Here is a 20,941-nt window from a genome sequence, read left to right as displayed (position 1 = left end):
GTATTCAGTCACTTAAATTTCCAGATTACCAATTATCAGATATTTATATGTACAGAAGTAAAAAGAATCTTGAAGAAAGAGTTATGTAAATTAGGCAGTGAGAAGGAAAACATCGACTGCACATTGTTCTATAGGTAAAGACGCTGAGTAGATTTCAAGGTTAACTTCATTTTTTTCTATGGAATGTCGTACCTTTTATCCTCCAGAACCTAACTGCTCTTAAAAAGACACGACAATAATATATGATTCGAAACATTATTAGTTTATTATCGACAATACTCTTGGAAGTTGAGCGAGACAACGAATATCAATTATATCATCGAATATCATACCTTTTTCATCTGGAAGAAAAATTTATAAATACCCAGAGTGTTTTGTATTCCAATAAGTAGGTAACATTTCATGTTAAAAAGCTAATGTTTTGTATAAAAAAGTTGTCTTTCTAAATATACCTCTCAAAAAATACAGACAAGAAGCATTTAGAAGAAAAACTGGCTCAATTATCTTTCCTCAAACAATATACATCGTGATCTCCAAAAAAACACTCATCTTTCTCTGATTACAGGAAAACCAATCCATTCATGAGAAAGCTCCCAGAGCCACCCAAGCCACGATGAAGAAGAGAACTCTGCAAATATCGTTGCACAGGATCGAGAAAATCGGCAGAAGGCCGCCAGACATTTTCTCGTGATAGGACCCCCAAACTCGTGATGACATACAAGTCAGCCGAAACGCTGAGAAATCTCAAAATACATTCAAGAAAACCAAAGAAATCGGAGCCAAGAAAGAATGGTACTCAGCACGATAGTAGTCACGTCAGCCCTGAAGGGTGCCCTAGGCCTAGTAGGCACCAGTCTCTGGCTAATCCCTTTATTAATCGCTGGCCTGTCGTACTATCGTTACGACCAACTAGACCCCGAGAGTCGACCTATCGACAGGTACCCCTTGTACCCCGAGTACGACTTTATAGTAGTAGGTGGAGGATCAGCTGGAGCAGTGGTAGCGAGCAGACTCTCGGAAATACCAAACTGGAACGTGCTTCTGTTAGAGGCTGGCCCAGACGAGAACGAGGTAACAGACGTGCCCTCGCTGGCAGCCTATCTACAACTAACCAAGCTGGATTGGAAGTACAAGACAGAGCCGACGGGGAGGGCTTGTCTAGCTATGAAGGGCTACCGCTGCAACTGGCCTCGAGGCAAAGTCCTCGGTGGCTCCAGTGTCCTCAACTACATGCTCTACGTGCGAGGCAACAGGCACGACTACGACCACTGGGAGTCTCTGGGCAACCCAGGCTGGGGATACGATCAGGCGCTGTATTACTTCAAGAAATCCGAGGACAACCGTAATCCCTACCTACAGAAGAGCCCCTATCACTCTACAGGTGGTTACTTGACCGTGCAGGAATCGCCGTGGAAGACCCCGCTGGTAGTAGCGTTCGTGCAGGCTGGAGTCGAAATGGGCTACGAGAACCGAGACATTAATGGGGAGCGACAAACGGGCTTCATGATCGCGCAGGGGACGATTCGCAGGGGCAGCAGGTGCTCCACTGCCAAGGCGTTCCTTCGACCAGTTAGACTGCGTAGGAATATCCACACAGCAATGAACTCCCATGTCACTAGAGTGCTGATCGATCCTCTGACTATGCGAGCGACTGGCGTGGAGTTCGTCAGGGATGGTCGCAGGCAGATTGTCAGAGCGAAGAAGGAAGTGATACTATCAGCTGGCGCGATCAATAGCCCTCAGATCTTGATGCTCTCTGGAATAGGGCCCAAGGAGCACTTGCAACACGTAGGCATTCCTGTGATAAAGGATCTCAGAGTCGGTGACAATCTTCAAGACCACGTTGGGATGGGTGGCCTGACGTTCCTGATAGACAAGCCAGTTGCCATCGTTCAAGATCGCTTCCAGGCTGCTCCAGTGACGATGCATTACGTGGCTAACGGCAGGGGGCCGATGACCACCCTCGGCGGCGTCGAGGGCTACGCTTTCGTCAATACCAAGTACGCGAATCGATCCCTCGATTACCCCGACATCCAGTTCCACATGGCGCCAGCGTCCATTAATTCGGATGCTGGGATACAGGTCAGGAAAGTTCTGGGTCTCACTGACCAGGTCTACGACGCTGTGTACAGGCCAATAACGAACAAGGACGCCTGGACCATCATGCCCCTGCTCCTGAGGCCCAGATCAAGGGGAACAGTTAGACTGAGAAGCTCTAATCCATTCCATAGCCCTTTGATCAACGCTAACTACTTCGCTGACCCCTTGGATATTGCTGTGCTCGTCGAGGGTGCTAAAATCGCGATGAAGGTTAGCGAGGCTAAGGTTTTCAAGCAATTCGGCTCGAGGGTGCACCGTATCAAGCTGCCACAGTGCAGGCATTTGAAGTTCGCCTCGGATGCTTACTGGGAGTGTCATATTCGTCATATCACGATGACGATTTATCATCCCGTCGGGACGACGAAGATGGGCCCTCCGAGCGATCCTGAGGCTGTCGTTGATCCTAGATTGAAGGTTTATGGGGTGGAAGGGCTGAGGGTGATCGACGCGTCCATCATGCCTACGATCTGTAGTGGTAATACGAATGCTCCTGTCATTATGATCGGGGAGAAGGGAGCTGATCTTATAAAAAATGACTGGCTGGCTATTGAATCTGCGAGGAGGGAATGAATTCGATGTGTTTGCGATGTTTCAGGGGATGAAAATAGATTATCTTCTTAAAGTGTTCGCAAGATTGAAGTCTACTGTTAATGTTTCACTTCGCAGATTAAATGTTCGCCTATAATTGATTTACGCTTCGCTGATGTAACGCGATTACATGATGTATGGAAATTTGAGAAGACATTGTGTGATTATGTCGTGATATTCAATTTACAGGTAACTATAAAAGTAGTTAACCCTGAAATAAATAATTCTGAAACTGTCCAATTTATTTCAGAAAAATGATATTCTATCCTTTTTGGTTGTACTCAAATGTTGTTATAGATAAGTTCGAATATGTTGTTAAGTAAGTTGATAAAGTGGTTAATTACTTTTATGTGCAAATGTATATATGTACGTAGTGTACATACAACTGAAGTTTTGTTAACGTAAGTATAACATAGTCGCTAAGATATGAAACGTTATGCTTGTTACGAAATAGTCGAATAGTATAGAGAAAGCTAGACTAATGAAGAAAACTCTATACAACCATTTCGTGCTTCATTAGTTCAAATTAATTCGTAATCGTAAAAAAAAAAATTAAAAAATCGAATAAAATAATACCATTTTCAGTGTCGATAATCAATTTCTGCTTTATCTTTCATCTAAAAAACAATCTAAAATAGAATTAAACGCAATTGAATGTGTATAAGGAAACACTATACTAAATAGTACGCTCACTATTCATTCCTTAAATTATTGCGGTGAAGCATTGGATATTCCAAGTAGGTAATATTTAGGTTTTTCCCCAAACTATCCCTGCATCAGAAAACACGTGAAAAATGTTAATTGCGAATTTTCCTTAAATATATACGTGTAACGAATAAATGCTTCATCTAGAATCTTTTAGCCAGTACAAATGTACAAAGAATAATCGCAATGAGTTAATTTCCATCGACGTGTCATTAAAATTATACCGTCGAAAATATTTTCTCGAACGATTATGGTTTAACTAAAGGATATAATCTGTTTTCAACGAGAGGACATGCGTATCTCAGGTAATGTGCGTCGTCTACGTGTGCCATATTTCGTTATGTAACTTACAAGTTGTAACAGTAAAATTAAATAAAAATCACAAATGCTGATCTGTCGCATAATTGCATACTCGTTTTGAAACGCAACAGAAACGTGTAACCTGCACTGCTAAGGTGTAATATAAAATAAACATGAAAATCGATGAAACGTATTTCAATTAAAAACAACGCCAAGCGTACGAGTTCGAGGGCAGATCTCTGACTAAACTGCATCTCCGATCGCATAAATAATCGTTTCACGGCAATGACACAAAGGCGTGAACGGTGCCAACGAATCACTTTCCAGGTTTAGCTCGGACTGTTTGCATATGAAAATCAAGTAATGGAGAACCTTCAAAATATAAATTCGTGCAAATAAACACCCTTTAAATGAATCACTGCATCGCCAGAGCACATTGTGGAATCGCCCCATGTTTACTTTTCTCCAAGTATAACGTTCACTTCTTAAGGAATAAAAAGGCATTAAATAATTACAAGAATGAAAAAAGCTCCAGGAAAATGGATTCTTAGAAAAACTCGAGGAAGACTTTCTCTTCTTAAATTTTGCAAGACACTATATCGGGCACAATCTTTTCGCGTTAAAAAATATACCTATTCTAACATTTTGCAATATTTTACTCGCATTGAGAAGTATGTATCGTATTAAGGAAAAGATGCAAAATTATCTCCTGTAGAAAAAAGGAAATCGAATTTTATCGAACCGGAATTCACGTCAGAACCTTTCACTTTTCACATCTGGAATGGTTGCCACCTACACTTGAAGCGTTATTAGCGTACTCGCCTATCGTTTCTTTTTTACTTTCTTTAAATTAAAAAAGACGTATTTCATACGAATCTATTTAATGGCCACAAGCAATAACTGGAGAGATAATACATAAGCATTATATATTTGCTAAATGAACAGTAATTAAAGAAAGTAAAATTTCTCAGGACATTAGTTTGAAATGTTTCATGGTAGAAAGTTATTAATTATTCAATTATTTGGCAATGAGAACACATTTTTTTACAATCCAGCTAATATACATTGACTTTTCAGGGTCTCTAATAAAATATTGTCTATTTATAGACAATAAAATATTGTCTATTTATATTGCTACTATTAAAGTAACAGTATCTGTTACATTAATTGAATTAAAATATTAAAGTAGTTATGACGTGTATATAAATACTTACAATCCAGAAATGACTTAAAAATAACTTGTAACAATTAATTTTTGTGTACGTCTAAAAATTGACAATTTCTGATTTGCTCCATTTGTCTAGCAAGTCGACGATATAAACGTCTTAATAACATTAGTTATATCATTTTTAGATCATTATTATTAATTATACAACTCTATGATTACGATGCAATTGTTATAGCATAAATCTGAATAATTATACGACAATTATTAACTGCACTGAGAATATTCATTATCAAAAAACTCATATCAAGAAAATTTCAGTATTATAAACTGCATAAAAAAATGATTCCTCCATGGGTTTCCTTAATATTTTCTGAACAAAAGACACCATCATATCCCTGAACAGCTGCTCCAAAAAAAGCAGCACCCACTTACAGTATTTCATCACCCTATTCATACTTCAAGCAATGAAACAGCTCGACCGTCCACGCGGATCACTTTTGCAACAACCAATGTTAATTATTCCGCGGTCAGCTCCTCTGACGTTACCCGCCAAAAAATCGTATGAAAAAACATCGCGAAAAGAAAGAAAATGCAGTCGCGGTCACCAATCACTAGTGAAATCAGCTGATTACCAGGAAGAAAAAGGACGTTGCTGAGTATGACGGTATACTCATCAACGAAAAAAGAAAAACAAATGAATATCATTGCATCTCATCCGGCATATATACGCGGAGGTTGCGGAACGAGATGTCATTCCCAATTTTCCTCCTAAAAATCCGTCAGGATGAGTCTCCATACAGGTCCCATTACCGCCGTGTCGCGGCTGCTTCTATTCGTCGCGGTCTCAGCGATTTTCCGCGACCAGTCCCTCGTGCAAGCGCAACGCAAGCGATACGCCAACATCTATGGCTTCGAGAACTTCAACAGCACCCCGGTGGAGAACATCCTCGGCGCTGGGATGGGCGCCCTGAACTTCCTCTTCAATAACCAGCAATTCCAGGAACGAGCCCAGCCCGACATGACGCCAGCGCTAGATTCTGTCTACGATTTCATCGTGGTGGGCGCTGGGACCGCTGGCGCGACAATAGCCTCTAGACTGACCGAGATCGAGAACGTTAAGGTGCTTCTGATCGAGGCTGGCCCCGAGGAGACCTTGTTCATGGACGTCCCTATCCTAGCGTCCTTCCTCCAGAACGTGGACGAGATCAACTGGAAGTACGAGACCGAGCCATCCAACAAGTACTGCATGGGCATGAAGGGGCACAGGTGCAAGTGGCCCCGAGGAAAGGTGATGGGCGGCAGCAGCGTCCTTAACTACATGATCGCTACTAGAGGCAGCCCCGAGGACTACGACCGCTGGGCTAAGATGGGCAACACTGGCTGGGCGTACAAAGACGTGCTGAAGTACTTCAAGAAGCTGGAGAACATCCAGATACCCGAGTTGAGGAAGGACAGCAAGTATCATGGAACGAAGGGACCTGTCAGCATAGACTACGCTGCCTTCCGCACGCCTCTGGCTACTGCATTCCTGGAGGCTGGCCAGGAGCAGGGTTACCCTCTGGTGGATTACAATGGAGAGAAACTGATCGGTTTTTCGTATATACAGTCGACCATGCAGAAGGGATACCGAATGAGCAGCAACAAGGCTTATCTGGTGGGGAAGAGGCGGAGGAACCTTCATGTGACGAAAATGAGCATGGTGCACAGGATATTGATCGATAAGAAGAGTAAACGGGCGGTAGGTGTTCAGTTCGTGAAGAACAACCGTAGGATATCGGTGTACGCGAATAAAGAGGTGATACTGTGCGCGGGGGCGATTGGCTCGGCCCAACTGCTGATGCTGTCTGGTGTAGGGCCAGCCGAGCAGCTGAGGAACCTGGGGATAGATGTGCTGAAGGACTCCCGTGTCGGGGATAATGTAATGGACCACATTGTGTATGGAGGGCTGACGTTCACAGTCAACGAGCCTGTTAGTATCCTGCTGTACAATATGGCGGACATCACGCAGCCCTACGCGAAGGACTTTCTGATGAAGCAAGAGGGTCCCTTGACGATCAGTGGTGGCTGCGAGAGCATCGCCTTCGTCGACGTGGACAACCCTAAGAATCGTGATGGACTGCCGAATATTGAGCTGCTGTCGCTGGTCAGCTCGATTTACACGTACAAGGCTACGATGGACAATTTCGGGTTCGATCGTGAGATAGTCGACAAGTTCTCGTCGTTCCAGAGTACCTACTCGTATGGGATATTCCCGCTGTTGCTGAAGCCAAAGAGCAAAGGTTATATAAGACTGAAGTCCACGGACGTGAACGTAAAACCGCGGATTGTGGCCAACTACCTCAACCACCCCGAGGACGTGCGAGTTTTGCTGAAGGGGATCAGATTTGCCCTTCGACTTAGCAGGACGAAAGCCATGCAGAAACTCGGGGTGCAGTTTTACAATAGAACGGTATCCGAGTGTGAGAGGTACCCCTTCGACTCGGATGACTACTGGCTGTGCAATGCGAGGATGCAAACGTTGACTATTTACCATTACAGTGGCAGTTGCAAAATGGGGCCTAGAAACGATCCTACGGCTGTCGTCGATCCGACGTTAAAGGTATGTTCAACTACATTTGTTCTCTTGGGTATAGTAGAGCCTCGATTGATTCAAATTAACCCCTTCTCCAACGAATACTGCACAATTGCTACACTAATTAGGAATTAATATCTCGTGAATATTTACTGAATATCAATTTGAATTCTCCAGGTAATTGGTATTAAGGGCCTCAGAGTGGCGGATGCTTCGATAATACCAGATATTCCAGCAGGACACACAAATATTCCAGTCTTTATGATTGCTGAAAAATTGGCCGATATGGTGAAAAAAGAATGGGGCTACCCGACTGATTAACTGCCTCGATTTACTGGGAGTGATACTCGAAAAAATACTCACACGCAAGTGCAATTTGACAACTTAAGCGCATGTTTTCAAGGAAATTATTTTAACTAGAATATAGTATGTAAGTGACGTGACACTTGTCTATTTCTTTTCCTAATATCATATCTTTGACAATTTGTAATAGTAAATAATAAGTACTGCCCTTTGAAGTCAACAGAATATTCTGCCATTTCAGTAGCTTTTTTAGAATCTTTTTTTCTAGAAGAATGTTTCACACATATATCCTGCTTTTTTACCTTCCAAATGTTAGGTAAACAGGTATTTTACATGTTTCTCCTTCCGGTTTACATAGGTAGATTTAATCAGATTTTAAGGCAATTGAACCTACAATAAATGAGCGTTTGCCTTTTGTAAAGATGCTCAATTGATTGTAATCTACTGTTTTATTATTCAATTATTTCCTGTACAGATAGAATTTTAATCCCAGACAGGTGGGATCTCATCTCTGTCTGATGATTTCACTTTCGAATTTAAATTGCTAAATAATTTGAAGCTCATTATACATATAATTTACGATAAGTCTACAGTTAATTTTACGGAAGGCCTTAGAATTTTAGCTAATTAAGATAATTTCTAACTTTGTGCCTTAATTCTTGGAAAATTAGAAGCTTTTACTTCAAATATCAAGAATTCTTGATCAATCTAATAAATACAAAAAAAATGTAATAAATAAACAGACAGAAAATAAAGAGTAAGAATGGAATGCTAACACTTCCGTTCCTAAAAAGATTAATATCTACAATAATTGTACACAACAACATAAATCTTAATAAATATAGATATTTCCTGGTATATACAGAATTAGCGAGTCTCTTCTCGCAATTTCATTCAATCGATTTCGCACAATGCCAGCAGCATGTTGTTGTTTGACCAAGATATCAATCTCGACACTTTCTAGTGCACTTGTTCTGTGACAGCAATTCTCAAACTAGGGCACGTTCATTCTGAACGTGTACTCCATTACATTATCTATTATGTATTCATTTTCTTCTCGTTGTGATTCTTCGGTTCTCACCGTCACCATTAAAACGAATTAGAATAAAATTATAATAAAAAACATCTGTTTAGATATCTTTCTTCACAGACTTACATAGCATAGAAATTCTAGTGAACCTGTAGGTTAGTCACATCACCGCTGATTTCGATAATTTTTGGATATATTATAGACGGCGGGATTTTAAACAACTTTTTCCTATACATATAAGCTTCTATCTCAGTTTTAAAGTCACGAGCAAATATCGAAATCGGTAACAGTGAGAGTAAGTTGACCCAGTGGACAAGTCCAAAAAAATCTCTTAGGCGACCCAGCACCATATAAGGTCCCAGTGGGTCTAAGTTGACCAAGTGGATAAGTACAAAAGAAATCCCCCAGGCTACCCAATACCTTATAAGGACCCAGTGGGTCCAAGTCGACCCAGTGGAAAAAAGTAACGCATACTGAACTATCCTCGCAACATAGAATGCAAGATAGTTAGATTTAGATTACCTTTGCATACTATGTATACGTACATCCCTACACATAGGGAGTATTTCAAATTCGTCTAGTAAACAAAATATGGCTCCCATCACGATAAGGTTTAGCCACCACTGTTCTATTCACTGCAACGAATCAAGGGTCCAAAGAATTAGCAAACATTTCTTATTTGTATTCAACCTGGAACCAGGGTTCAAATGTCAACCAACTTCACGTCGCCATCCATTCAACGATAGCGTACTCTCAAGGCACGATGCACGCCAAAAAAGTGCATTCACCATTATTCAAAAGAACGTGCCCGTAGAAATGCCACGTACAGAAGTCCGCGAATAAAAGTGGTACGTGAGCAAGATATAATATATGTAATATACATCGGAGACACAAAGAAAAAAACGAGTGGGGCTCGTTTGGCGAGATTCAACTTTAACATTACTCAAGCCTGGTAAGTATTACGTGAACGCCACGAGAAAGCGCATTTCTCTCGTGGATCTCGAAGTGGAAAGTGGGCGCACTAGGTGTTTTAGAAGGTGTTTCGGTGGTCTATCTAGTCCCACAAGATTCTCTGAAAGGACGACGGAAGTTGATCGTTACCTGGTTGCAATAAGAATGTTATGGTAATATCGTGATTAGATAAACAGTGTTTGATATCGTCATTAGTGAGTCATTCGACGACTGTGTAACTACTAACGTTTCTATTCTTAATTGGATTGAATGTTTTTATATAAAAATTGATTGTTTTATTACTTGTAGAGCAGTGGAAACAGTATTTCATTTTGTTAGTGAGTCATTTGACAACTGTGTAATTACTAACATGTCTATTCTTAATTGGATTGAACGCTTTTATATCAAAATTGATTGTTTTCTTACTTGTAAAGGAATCGACGTGATCATCACTGAAAAATGACTTTTTGTAAAAGAGAAACTGTGTACAAGCGCTGTGAAAGTATTCTTAACGCGATTTCAGACTTTTTAAAAGTGGAAGGATTAAATAAGATTCAATGTTTTATCTTATATTATAAAATTTGTTTATGGAACTATAAATAAATTTAAATGAAGCTTCAAGCAAGATTTAGCTTCTGATAATTACACAGTACGTCGAATTTGCTTTTTCAAAAAGGTTTCGGTTTTGAGGATACAAAAATTCGTAGTGATATTTAGTGTTTAGATTCGGTTTTGAGTGCTTCGTCCTCAGATTATGTAACACGCTCGTTAGATGAATGAAAATGTCCTCGTTTATGGGTAACTAGTTACAGTAGTGAAAGCGTGCGTAGTTGATTCAATGATAATGAAGTTGTAATGTCAACAAGTACGCGGTGCCAAATTGTTTATCGCGAAGTGTACTGTATACTGATTTTCTCGTACGATAACGTATAAAATATCGATCACATTAATCAATGCGTACTAAGGAATTATTTGCACTTTCTATGATATGACACTAAAAAAGAGTAATTCTTTATACAAGAATAAATGAAAAACACAGAATAGTTTCTGTTAATAAAAACTGGAAAATGAAGTTTCTATTCGTAAAAACTTGTTGTATTAATTATTTTTTAGTGCTGTGCTAATTAATAAAAACACTGTTTAATTGAAATTTTTTATATATAGAAAAGTTAATACACATTTCTTATTAAAAAGTCAACGTAGCATATTATCTGCTACATATTCTACTAATTCTTACACAGTTCTATACATATCTATATCTACATTTCTAGTTATAAGGCAAATTATTAAAAAGAAATGTTTTCTAAATCTAATCTGCTTAATACAGAAATAAATCTGAATCCCATCTCACAATCTCCAATTAAGTTGTGAACTCAAACGTTTAGAATACGTTCTTATATACTTTTTCCTTATAGCCATAAATACAGTTCTATCACAAATACTTCGACGTTCAATATATCTTGTCAATAAAATACCTAGCCTTTGCATTAACTCGCACAATATGATAACTCAATTCATATTTACATCGCGAATAACTATCTCCACCATATCATCCCCAATCTTCTTCCCTCCTCATACAACCATTTAATTACAAGTCCCCAAAAAGCAAAATTCCCATTAACAAGCAATATCATCATAAAGATTATTCTGTTTCAGCGACATGGTTTACACAGGGGTACTGCTGTTATCCCTCTTCATCTGTTTCGGAGCATCTGAATCGCTCCTTGACGCAATGGCGAACTTCGGGCCATCGCTCGAAGTTCTAAATAGAGTCGACGCTAATAACAGAAGATACGACTTCGTCATCGTGGGTGCAGGGTCAGCTGGCTCGGTACTGGCTAATCGCCTCTCCGAGAATAAAAAATGGAACGTTCTTCTGCTGGAGGCAGGAGGTCCCGAGACCATCCTGCATCAGATCCCAATTCTCGTCGGCTATTTCCAACTGTCCAAGTTCAATTGGGGCTACAAAGTCGAGCCCCAAAAAAATGCTTGTTTAGGAATGGTAAATCGACAGTGCTCCTGGCCGCGAGGCAAAGCCCTAGGTGGAACGAGCACACTTAATTACATGATCCATACAAGGGGGAACAAGCTGGACTACGATACTTGGGCCACGCTGGGAAACGAGGGATGGTCTTACGACGATGTCTTGTATTATTACAAAAAGAGCGAACGGTTCGATGTTCCAGGTGAGGAAACTGATGGAGTTGTTTTATGCAAATTGCTTGAATCGCGTTAAACTGGGAGAGTTATTCAATTCAGGATTACCGCTGTTGAGACTGTGGGTAAACTTTGGAGCGATTAAGAATTACTAATGATTCAAAAATGACTGATTGTAGATTTCGCGAGATGATTGAAGAATGATAAGATAAACGCTTTGAATTTTCAATGTACCTATTTCAGGCATTATTTTTGCATAAGAAGTTACTAAATAAACTTTTTTTTAACTTTTGGAGGAATGCATCTTGTAAATGATACTTTGATGATACAATTCTGTCAGATTGTGTACAGTAATTTAGATTCTGACTGAGATTGGTTTTTAATAATATTTTTTATACTTCAGAGTGCCTTTCTTTTTCTAGTAATTTATGTTGGAAATTCTTAATTTTTTAATTTCCTTCTTCTTCATTTATCTTTTTTCAATCTACAGAAGTGTCCAGTTATACAGAGTTAAATTTTGTAAGTCCATGTGCGAAATTATTCGTAAGGAGGTCAACGATTCTGTTCTGGGAATTGGAATCCAGAAATGAAAATAAATAAAGGCTCTTCGAAAATCCGAGTATCCGAAAATTTGCACAGTATAAAATTTTTATATCGAACTATTGAAATATTGGACAGTTTCAATATTCCAAGCCTGGATATCGGAAAATCGGAACATTAAAAAATCTGAATATTTGAAAATTTGTATTTCAAAAGCTTTAAATATTTAAATATCGAAACGGTTGGAAAGTTGAATAATTTAAATTGCGAAAGATTTAAATACTTGAATATTTCCGACTCTAGAGATTAAAAAACCAGAATACTTAAAAACTTGAAAAAAAGTCACTCACCTTCAACGAACAAAATAAAAAATTTGGCTACCTATAACTAGGCACTTCTGCACGAAAGTTAAAAACGCCACGCATGAAATTAACATGACACACCAAGCGTACAACGATAATTAACAACCGTGTTCACGTTCAGGCATCAACAACTCCTCGTACCACGGGAACAAAGGCTACTTGTGCGTGGAGCACGTTCCGTACCACACAGAACTGGCCAAAGCGTTCTTAAAAGCAGGCAGAGAGCTTGGTTACAAGATCGTGGACTACAACGGAGCAGAGCAAATCGGTTTCTCTTACATCCAAGCAAATCTAGACAAAGGGACCAGGTGTAGCGCCTCGAAAGCTTATCTAAGGGTCAATAGGCCGAACCTGAACATTGTCACAGGCGCAACCGTCACCAAAGTCCTAATCGACGAGAACAAGCGTGCGTACGGGGTCGAGTACGTGCAGAACAATCAGAAGAAAAAAGTCTTCACCACCAAGGAGTTGATTCTCTCCGCGGGTACGATCGATTCCGCGAAGCTCCTGATGCTATCGGGGATAGGTCCCAAGGACCACTTGGAGCAACTAGGAATCGAGGTCCTGCAGGACTCCAAAGTAGGGTACAACATGTACGAGCACATTGGCTTCCTAGGGCTGACCTTCCTCGTGAATCAGCCAGTGTCTCTGTTGCAAAGCAGATTAGCAAGGCCCAGCGTGTTTGTACAGTACTTCCTGAACAGGGATGGCCTGATGTCGCTGCCAGGAGGAGCCGAGGCCCTAGCGTTTATCAGGACCAAGTATGCCCCTGATCCTAGACCAGACGTGGAGCTGTTGTTTGCCTCGGGATCACTGCACTCTGACAGAGGCTTACCCTTGAAGAAAGCGCTCAGAATATCCGACGAGCTTTATAACACTGTTTACAGACCCATTGAAAACCATGACGCCTGGTCGATCTGGCCAATCCTGCAGAATCCGAGGAGTATTGGTAGGCTTACTTTGAAGTCGAAGGACCCCTTCGAGCCAGCCAGGCTGGAGCCGAATTTTTTCACGCACCCAGCCGACGTGGAGATCATTTTAGAGGGAATAAAGCATGCCATCAATGTCTCTAGGACGGCTCCCTTCCAGAAGTATGGGACTCGATTGCACGATATCAAAATTCCTGGCTGCGAGGCATTCGAGTTTGCTAGCGACGATTATTGGCGATGCGCTATAAAGCACTTGCCATCGATGATGAATCATGAAATAGGGACGGTCAAGATGGGGCCTAAGAACGATCCCGATGCTGTGGTGGATCCACAGTTGAGGGTGTACGGTGTGAAAGGATTGAGGGTTGTGGATGCTTCGATAATGCCTACCATGCCCACGGGTCATGTGAATGCAGGCATTTACATGATCGGGGAAAAGGCGGCTGATATGATAAAGCAGTCTTGGAAGTGAAGAATTACGATAGAGGGAATGAAGAAACTGAAACCTGTGTGAAACCTGGAGAGTAATTTTTCCTTATAGGAAATTTGAATATGATCACAACATTTGTGAAAGCTTTTAATGTTTGGGAGAGCTGAATGAAAATTGTATTTTTTAGGTTTGTGTGGTATCGATGTTATTTGGACGAGAATGCACTGTATGAAGTCGAATGATATTTTTAAGGATTCGAGAAAAATTGTGTGAAGAGGTAAGCGTTTACTTTCTAAAATAAAAGGAGTAAATGTGAGAGATCAAGGTTTTTAAGATCGTCTGACGAAACGTTTTATCGTAATAAAAGAGATTCCTTCCCTGAACCAAGCAAAGATCAAACACTATTTTGTTAATACTAGCCATACTTTTTATATACTTAGTTTAGATATTTTTAGTTTTATTAACAATTTCAGTCTCGCATTTCATAGTTAATAATAGTCACAATTCTTCATTCTCTGTATTTTTTAAAATATGAGTTGATTAGACCAGTCACGTAATATTTAATTTTGTCACCTCAATAAAATAACAAAAAATTGTTAAATTGTATCACTCTAATTTGCACATGAGCAGCGAGGTTTATTGTTCGACCTGAATTAATGATTAAAATTGTCTCTTAAGTGCCGCATTGTGCACTAGCTATTCCCGCAGAGTAAAGTAGCTTCGTTTCATTAGATAGACGCAGGATAACAAATTATTTGCGTGCACGACACGTTACACAACAATCGGGTGACCCATATCGTTGCTCGTTCCGACGAAAGGGAACTTTTTGTGGGTGGGAGTATGCGACGAGTTCATCAATGATGACGTAAAACAGGGATGAGTCATGCTTCTTCGATAAAGTATCGCGTGTAAAATTCAAGGAAAATTATCAGCAGACAAACAACTGCGCCATTGATACCTGCTCACGAGAGTCCTTAATTAATGGCTACGTTTTTAGCATCAATACGGATAAAATAAACTTAACAAAAAAGAAGAGCAAGAATCAATTATTAGAAATACAGAAGTTTACAATTCGAAAAAGAATTACAGTTTCTAGTATCTGTTACTCTTATTATTAAAAATTATTTATATTTTTTATTATAAATAGAAGTTTAAAATATTTAAATAACTAACTTCACTTTCTATTTAAAAAGTGCTGCAGGTAGTGTATACAAATACGTAACAGCAACTATTTTTAACGCTTCCAGAATAAGCATATACAAATTAGTATGCATGTAAAACCATCTCTTTACAATTATGTGTGGATAAAATTAAACTTATTTGATCAGTAATACTTATTTGTAAGAAAGTGATACATGTGCATGTAATAACACAGGTTATTCAACAGACTATCGTATTAACATTCTTTATAGACACATACATATATAGACTGTTAACCCTATGATCTTGTTTCCAATTGTCTGAATTGGAGCATGTGTGTCTGTGTAAGTTCATTGATTTCACCTTGAGATTCTTCCACCCAAATTTACTATTTCTTTACACTGAGTAATAAACTAACAAAATAAACTTCTCAGTGATATACTACTATCGAGTAAAAAATTCCTTAAATCATAAATGATATATTAATCATTACTATTTTTATTTGAATGCAGTACACCATAATTTCTTTTACTGAAAACATGTTTGGAATTGGTTACTAGTATCACTGATATGCAATTCTGCCTTTCCTACATACTGATGAATAAAACGTAGCCATATTTGACTCATTCTTCAAGTATCCTTCGACTCTTCTAATCTGACACCACAAACTTTTGCACATATATACACTTCCTCCAATTTTAACAAGACAACATAAGTCTGCAAATACTGCAAAGTCATCAAAGATAATTATGAAGAATGGTAAACATTGTCTGAATGAAAAAAGTACTCTGTTTACACGTGCAGAAGGTATGGAGTACAACTCTGTTATGAAACCCAAATCATACTACACTGATATTGACAAGGTCAGTGCTTCAGGAATATTCTACGAATTCATTAAAGAGATCTACCAATACTACATCTGAACGTGGATCGCGTTAAAAGATAAGGGCTCCAAAACGAAGGTCGTAACTGTCACTGTTGACTTTTCAGAGCCGGTAATACAAGCAAATGCAAGGACAACGTATCAAGCGTGGCAGCTCTAGGTGAATATATTGCACCGCTTGACTAAAACGTCGAGAAACAGCTATTTCTTATTCATTCGCGTACCTGATACGACGAGAGCTTCGTTTGGACCACAGGTGTGAACGTTTCCCATTGTCAGATTAACTTCCTTTTTCTTAACGAAGATGCAACAACAAACCGGCACAAGCAAACAACCAGCACTAACACCTTTACCACTAACACTAATCTATACAATGAAACGGCAGTGATTAAAGACGGATTAATTCAAAAGCCCCGGTAAATCATTAATAACATACAACAACCCGTGTTAGCCGCACGCCCGTAAGGTTACGATGTTACCCAAAGCCACTACCCAAAATTATTTGTAGCTTTTACAAAACCCTAGCCCGCGAGCTACCAACCTACGAGCTTTCGCGAATAGCGACATCTTTGCAGAAATATACGCCTCCTTTCCATTGCTAATTTATCGCGTGAATGTAGCTTTAGAACGTGATACAAATATAACAATGTAAATTAGAAGTGATTACTTAATACTTATGAAATAATGAGAAGTATTTCTTGAGTATTGATTATTGATAATATGCTTCCTACATTTTGTTGAGTAATTTCAATCGATGCAATAAGTTTGTTAATTTTTTTGTGCAATTTTACTGCACATACAATTCAAATTATATGTATTTTTATAGTGTGCTTTTTTAGAATTAAATAATATATTTTGTCATTGATAAAGTAGATTTATGCTTTTTTATTGTACTTTTAAAAGAGAATTTGAGAAGCTTTTGATGTTTTGATACGTGTGTGGTAACATTGCACGTGTTATGAATGAACGCAGTTCAGTGGCGTGTAGTGAAACACAACATAACCTTTAATGTTTGTTCCATGATCGAATTGTTGTTTTGATTAGTTTCTACGCGTCATATGTGTCATATTAAATTTAGTATAATTAATTCTTGAAAATTTAATTTATATACAGTATTAGGAAATATTGACAACATGTCGGAGGACGAAGTGGAAAGTTTTGAAATTACAGATTACGATCTTGAAAATGAATTCAATATTAATCGTCCTAGACGTAAATTATCCAAGAAACAGCAAATGCTTGGTAAGAATTTTGTTGTAGTAACTTCTATGTTACCTTAAAAATATTTACTAACTACTTTAATCATGTTCCTGAGCTGTACTTTCAATCCTAACCAAAACTTTTCTTTCAGGTATTTGGGCAGATGATAGCGACGAAGATGAATTATCTGCTAGACCATCGTTTAAAACGTTTGACAAGGGGCCAAAAAACTATACAGCACCTGTAAATTTTGTAGCTGGAGGTATTCAACAGGCTGGTAAACCCAAAGAGGGACCAGAGGAGAAAGATGACGATAGTGATGATGAGAATGCAAGTAAATCGCAAAGGGAATATCCAAATAGTTCAAGGTAATACATCATTACAGAAAAATGTATTGTGTAATTTTATGCTTTGGTACTTGTATAAATATTATGATGAATTATTTGTCTTTTATAGTTCTGAAGATGAACGACCAAGTAATAGACAGCAGCGTCCATCGTTTTCATTAAACACAGATGGAGATATCGCTGGCTTACGGAAAAAGAAACATAAAGTGAATCCTCTACTTATGCAAAGTGGGATGGGTAGTTGGGAAGTTCATACAAAAGGTATTGGAGCTAAACTATTACTGCAGGTATATATTTAATATTAAATTGCTGGCTCTTTTCATTATAAACAAATATTAATGAATATTTTTATGATTTAGATGGGTTTTGAGCCTGGCAAGGGACTGGGTAAACAGTTGCAAGGTATAAGTGCACCTGTGGAGGCACATTTAAGGAAAGGCAGAGGTGCAATTGGTGCTTATGGCCCAGAAAAAGGACCAAAAGTCCCAGAAAAGAAAAAAGAAGAGGACACAGAAGAAGGGAAGGAAAAAGCTAAATTATCACAATGGAGAAAAGACGGAACTGCTGCTAAGAAAAAAGTGAATTATGTTTATCGAAGTGTTGACCAAGTTTTGGAAGATGGGAAATTAAAACCAAACAAGAAAGTGAGGATTGTGCATGAGATGAGTAAGGTTAAAGTTATAGACATGACTGGTCCAGAACAAAGAATTCTCAGTGGATATCATGCAATATCTGGAGGTCAACAAAGACCAGACGAAACTGTTGTAGTTAGTGATAAAAAATCAACCAAGGTGAACTTTGCGTTACCAGAGCTTCAACATAATTTAAATATACTCGTGGATATGTGTGAACAAGACATTATACAAAATGACAGAAGGACGAGACATTTGAGCGATAGAGTGGTTGCATTAGAAGCGGAAAAGAAAAATTTGTCCAAAGTTATAGATCAACACGGTCAACTTATTGATACACTAGAAAATGTACTATCGATTGTAGACAGATTAATGGATGAAACGAATCAATTGTCATTGGAAGAAACAGCGGAAGCTTTCAAAAATTTGCAGGATAAGTATTACGAGGAATATAAAATGTATGAACTTGGAGAATTAGCTAGCAGTTTCGTAGGCCCAAAAATAAAAGATTGTTTAATGAGTTGGAATCCACTGATGCAACCAAAACAACCTATCAAATTATTTGAACAATGGAAGGCTATTTTAGAAAGCGGTACAACTACACTTCAAACAAGAACTATGCAACCATATGATCAGTTAGTTTGGAATTCATGGATGCCATCAATTAGAGGAGCTATACAGTATGTATTACATTTTTAACAAAACGACTATGACTATGAATATTAAAATTATTTCAAATATTCATCGCAATTTGTCCTACTTTTTATCCTAGGCAATGGACGTGCAGACAACCAGAACCACTAATCGAATTAATAGAACATTGGATGCCACTACTCCCAAGCTGGATATTAGAAAATATTTTAGATTTATTAGTGCTTCCAAAACTTACTCTAGAAGTAGAAGAATGGAACCCCTTAACTGATACAGTTCCTATCCATACATGGATTCATCCTTGGTTACCATTGTTACGTGAGTATATTGTGAAAAACTCAGATTTACAAAGACAACAAATATTTACAACATGAACAAATAATATTGATACTACATTTTCATTGCAGGTAATCGATTGGATACATTGATATATCCAATAATACGACGTAAATTGGGTTCTGCGTTGGGTGGTTGGCATCCGTCCGATAGATCCGCTAGACTAATGTTACAACCGTGGGCAAATGTCTTCGCGAAAGGCGATATGGAGGCTTTCTTAGTGAAAAATATTATACCAAAATTACAAATAGCACTTTCAGAATTTGTTATAAATCCACATCAACAACATTTAGATCAATGGAATTGGGTATACGAATGGAAAGAATTACTTCCATGTCATATAATGGCAGGACTCCTCGATAAATTCTTTTTCCCTAAATGGTTACAAGTATTGGCTCTTTGGCTAAATCATTCTCCCAATTATGATCAAGTTACAAATTGGTACATGGGATGGAAAGGCATGTTAAGTGAAAAGTTACTAGCAGAGCCTTTAGTAAAAGGTATATATCTGATCGTAAATCGAATTCCATTTCCGGTAATAAGTATTTTATTTCATTTAAGAGCCTACATTAAACTCTATACGATTTATTTATTACAGAACACTTCAAGAAAGCATTAGATATGATGAACAGAGCTGTCAATGGACCACAAAGCCACCAACCAGGTGCAATGGAACAGGTATCATATTTAACAACCTTGGAAAGGACTCAGCCTACCATGTCTCAGATGCCACCAACTGCACAACCAAGAATGGAGGTATAATTCAATTCATCAGAATCGTAAAGTTAGAATGCTTTTAGTAACAGTATTATAATGGAATATCTTCTTTTGCAGAGACTGGCTGAAGCAGTACGAACAGCCTCACAGATACCTCAAGGTTTCAAGGACCTTGTTCAGAAGAAATGCGAAGAAAGGGGCATTCTGTTCATGCCCATACCAAATCGCTACAGAGAAGCTAAACAAGTTTATAAAGTTGGCAATGTTCAAGCTTATATAGACGGAAATGTACTATTTGTATGTCATAATGGCATGAATTGGATGCCAACACATTTAAATGCCTTACTAGACATGTCTGAGCTCTAAAAATGACTGTCCGAATTGAATTATGTCTAAATTTAGAGCTTGATTAATATTAATCTTAATCGTAATTTTAGATTAATATTGTACATATACTGTAAAATACTTTGTAAGAAATGACATTGAACAATTGCATTATATATGATAATATGACTTCTATGGTCTGTAAAATTAACTATCATTTTTTATACAGTTCATGCTGTATAATAAATTATTATACCAGCATATCAATTTGCGTGTTTTTATTTCCCGTTTAATATAATCAGATAATGGAAATAATTTGATAACATAAAATACGTTCATTTATCGAAATAATAAAACCGGAAAGCAAAATATGCACATACTCTACTTAAAATAAAATTGAAAAATTATGGCTCACCTTTTTGCAGTTCGAAGCTTGATTTCCAAAGATGGAGACGGTTGAAGTTTGAAGTTGAAATTTAGTTCAGTTTAAAAGCGCGCGCAATTTAAATGCCTTGACACTCACACACACTCTCACTCGCAAATGGACGAACGTTCGTACGTACATACATATATCGC

At 38.4% G+C, this 20,941-nt stretch overlaps 4 protein-coding genes and 1 pseudogene across 4 annotated transcripts in view; 4 read left to right on the top strand and 1 right to left on the bottom strand.

Annotated features, from left to right (window-relative positions):
• The window catches only part of Flo2 (flotillin-2), a 121,383-nt gene extending 104,822 nt beyond the window's left edge, over positions 1-16,561 (bottom strand). Inside the window, exon 1 of the mRNA XM_076375729.1 lies at positions 16,383-16,561. Within this exon, the coding sequence (XP_076231844.1) occupies positions 16,383-16,431 (49 nt within the window). The 5' untranslated portion in view covers positions 16,432-16,561. The remainder of the gene's footprint in view (positions 1-16,382) is intronic.
• On the top strand, positions 790-2,670 carry LOC143188713 (glucose dehydrogenase [FAD, quinone] pseudogene; annotated as a pseudogene).
• On the top strand, positions 5,520-7,754 carry LOC143188712 (glucose dehydrogenase [FAD, quinone]-like). The gene is made up of 3 exons (XM_076393118.1): positions 5,520-5,595; positions 5,662-7,460; positions 7,611-7,754. Exons 1-3 carry the CDS (start codon positions 5,520-5,522, stop codon positions 7,752-7,754), a joined length of 2,019 nt encoding a protein of 672 aa, XP_076249233.1.
• Positions 11,378-15,253, top strand: LOC143188711 (glucose dehydrogenase [FAD, quinone]-like). Its single transcript, XM_076393117.1, has 11 exons — positions 11,378-11,903; positions 12,898-14,173; positions 14,247-14,272; positions 14,323-14,361; positions 14,413-14,460; positions 14,503-14,622; positions 14,680-14,688; positions 14,766-14,769; positions 14,814-14,822; positions 14,878-14,967; positions 15,010-15,253. Exons 1-11 carry the CDS (start codon positions 11,378-11,380, stop codon positions 15,251-15,253), a joined length of 2,391 nt encoding a protein of 796 aa, XP_076249232.1.
• Positions 16,562-17,200: 639 nt separating the features above from the next.
• On the top strand, positions 17,201-20,626 carry Sip1 (septin interacting protein 1). Its single transcript, XM_076375725.1, has 8 exons — positions 17,201-17,400; positions 17,510-17,726; positions 17,815-17,992; positions 18,065-19,017; positions 19,110-19,306; positions 19,396-19,824; positions 19,923-20,080; positions 20,159-20,626. Exons 1-8 carry the CDS (start codon positions 17,292-17,294, stop codon positions 20,405-20,407), a joined length of 2,490 nt encoding a protein of 829 aa, XP_076231840.1. The 5' UTR covers positions 17,201-17,291; the 3' UTR covers positions 20,408-20,626.
• The last annotated feature ends 315 nt before the right edge of the window (positions 20,627-20,941 follow it).

This window comes from Calliopsis andreniformis, chromosome 3 (assembly GCF_051401765.1).
Source record: "Calliopsis andreniformis isolate RMS-2024a chromosome 3, iyCalAndr_principal, whole genome shotgun sequence".
Lineage (NCBI taxonomy): Eukaryota > Metazoa > Arthropoda > Insecta > Hymenoptera > Andrenidae > Calliopsis > Calliopsis andreniformis.
The sequence above is the reverse complement of the archived record's forward strand: the minus strand, read 5'-3'. Positions and strand labels throughout refer to the sequence as shown.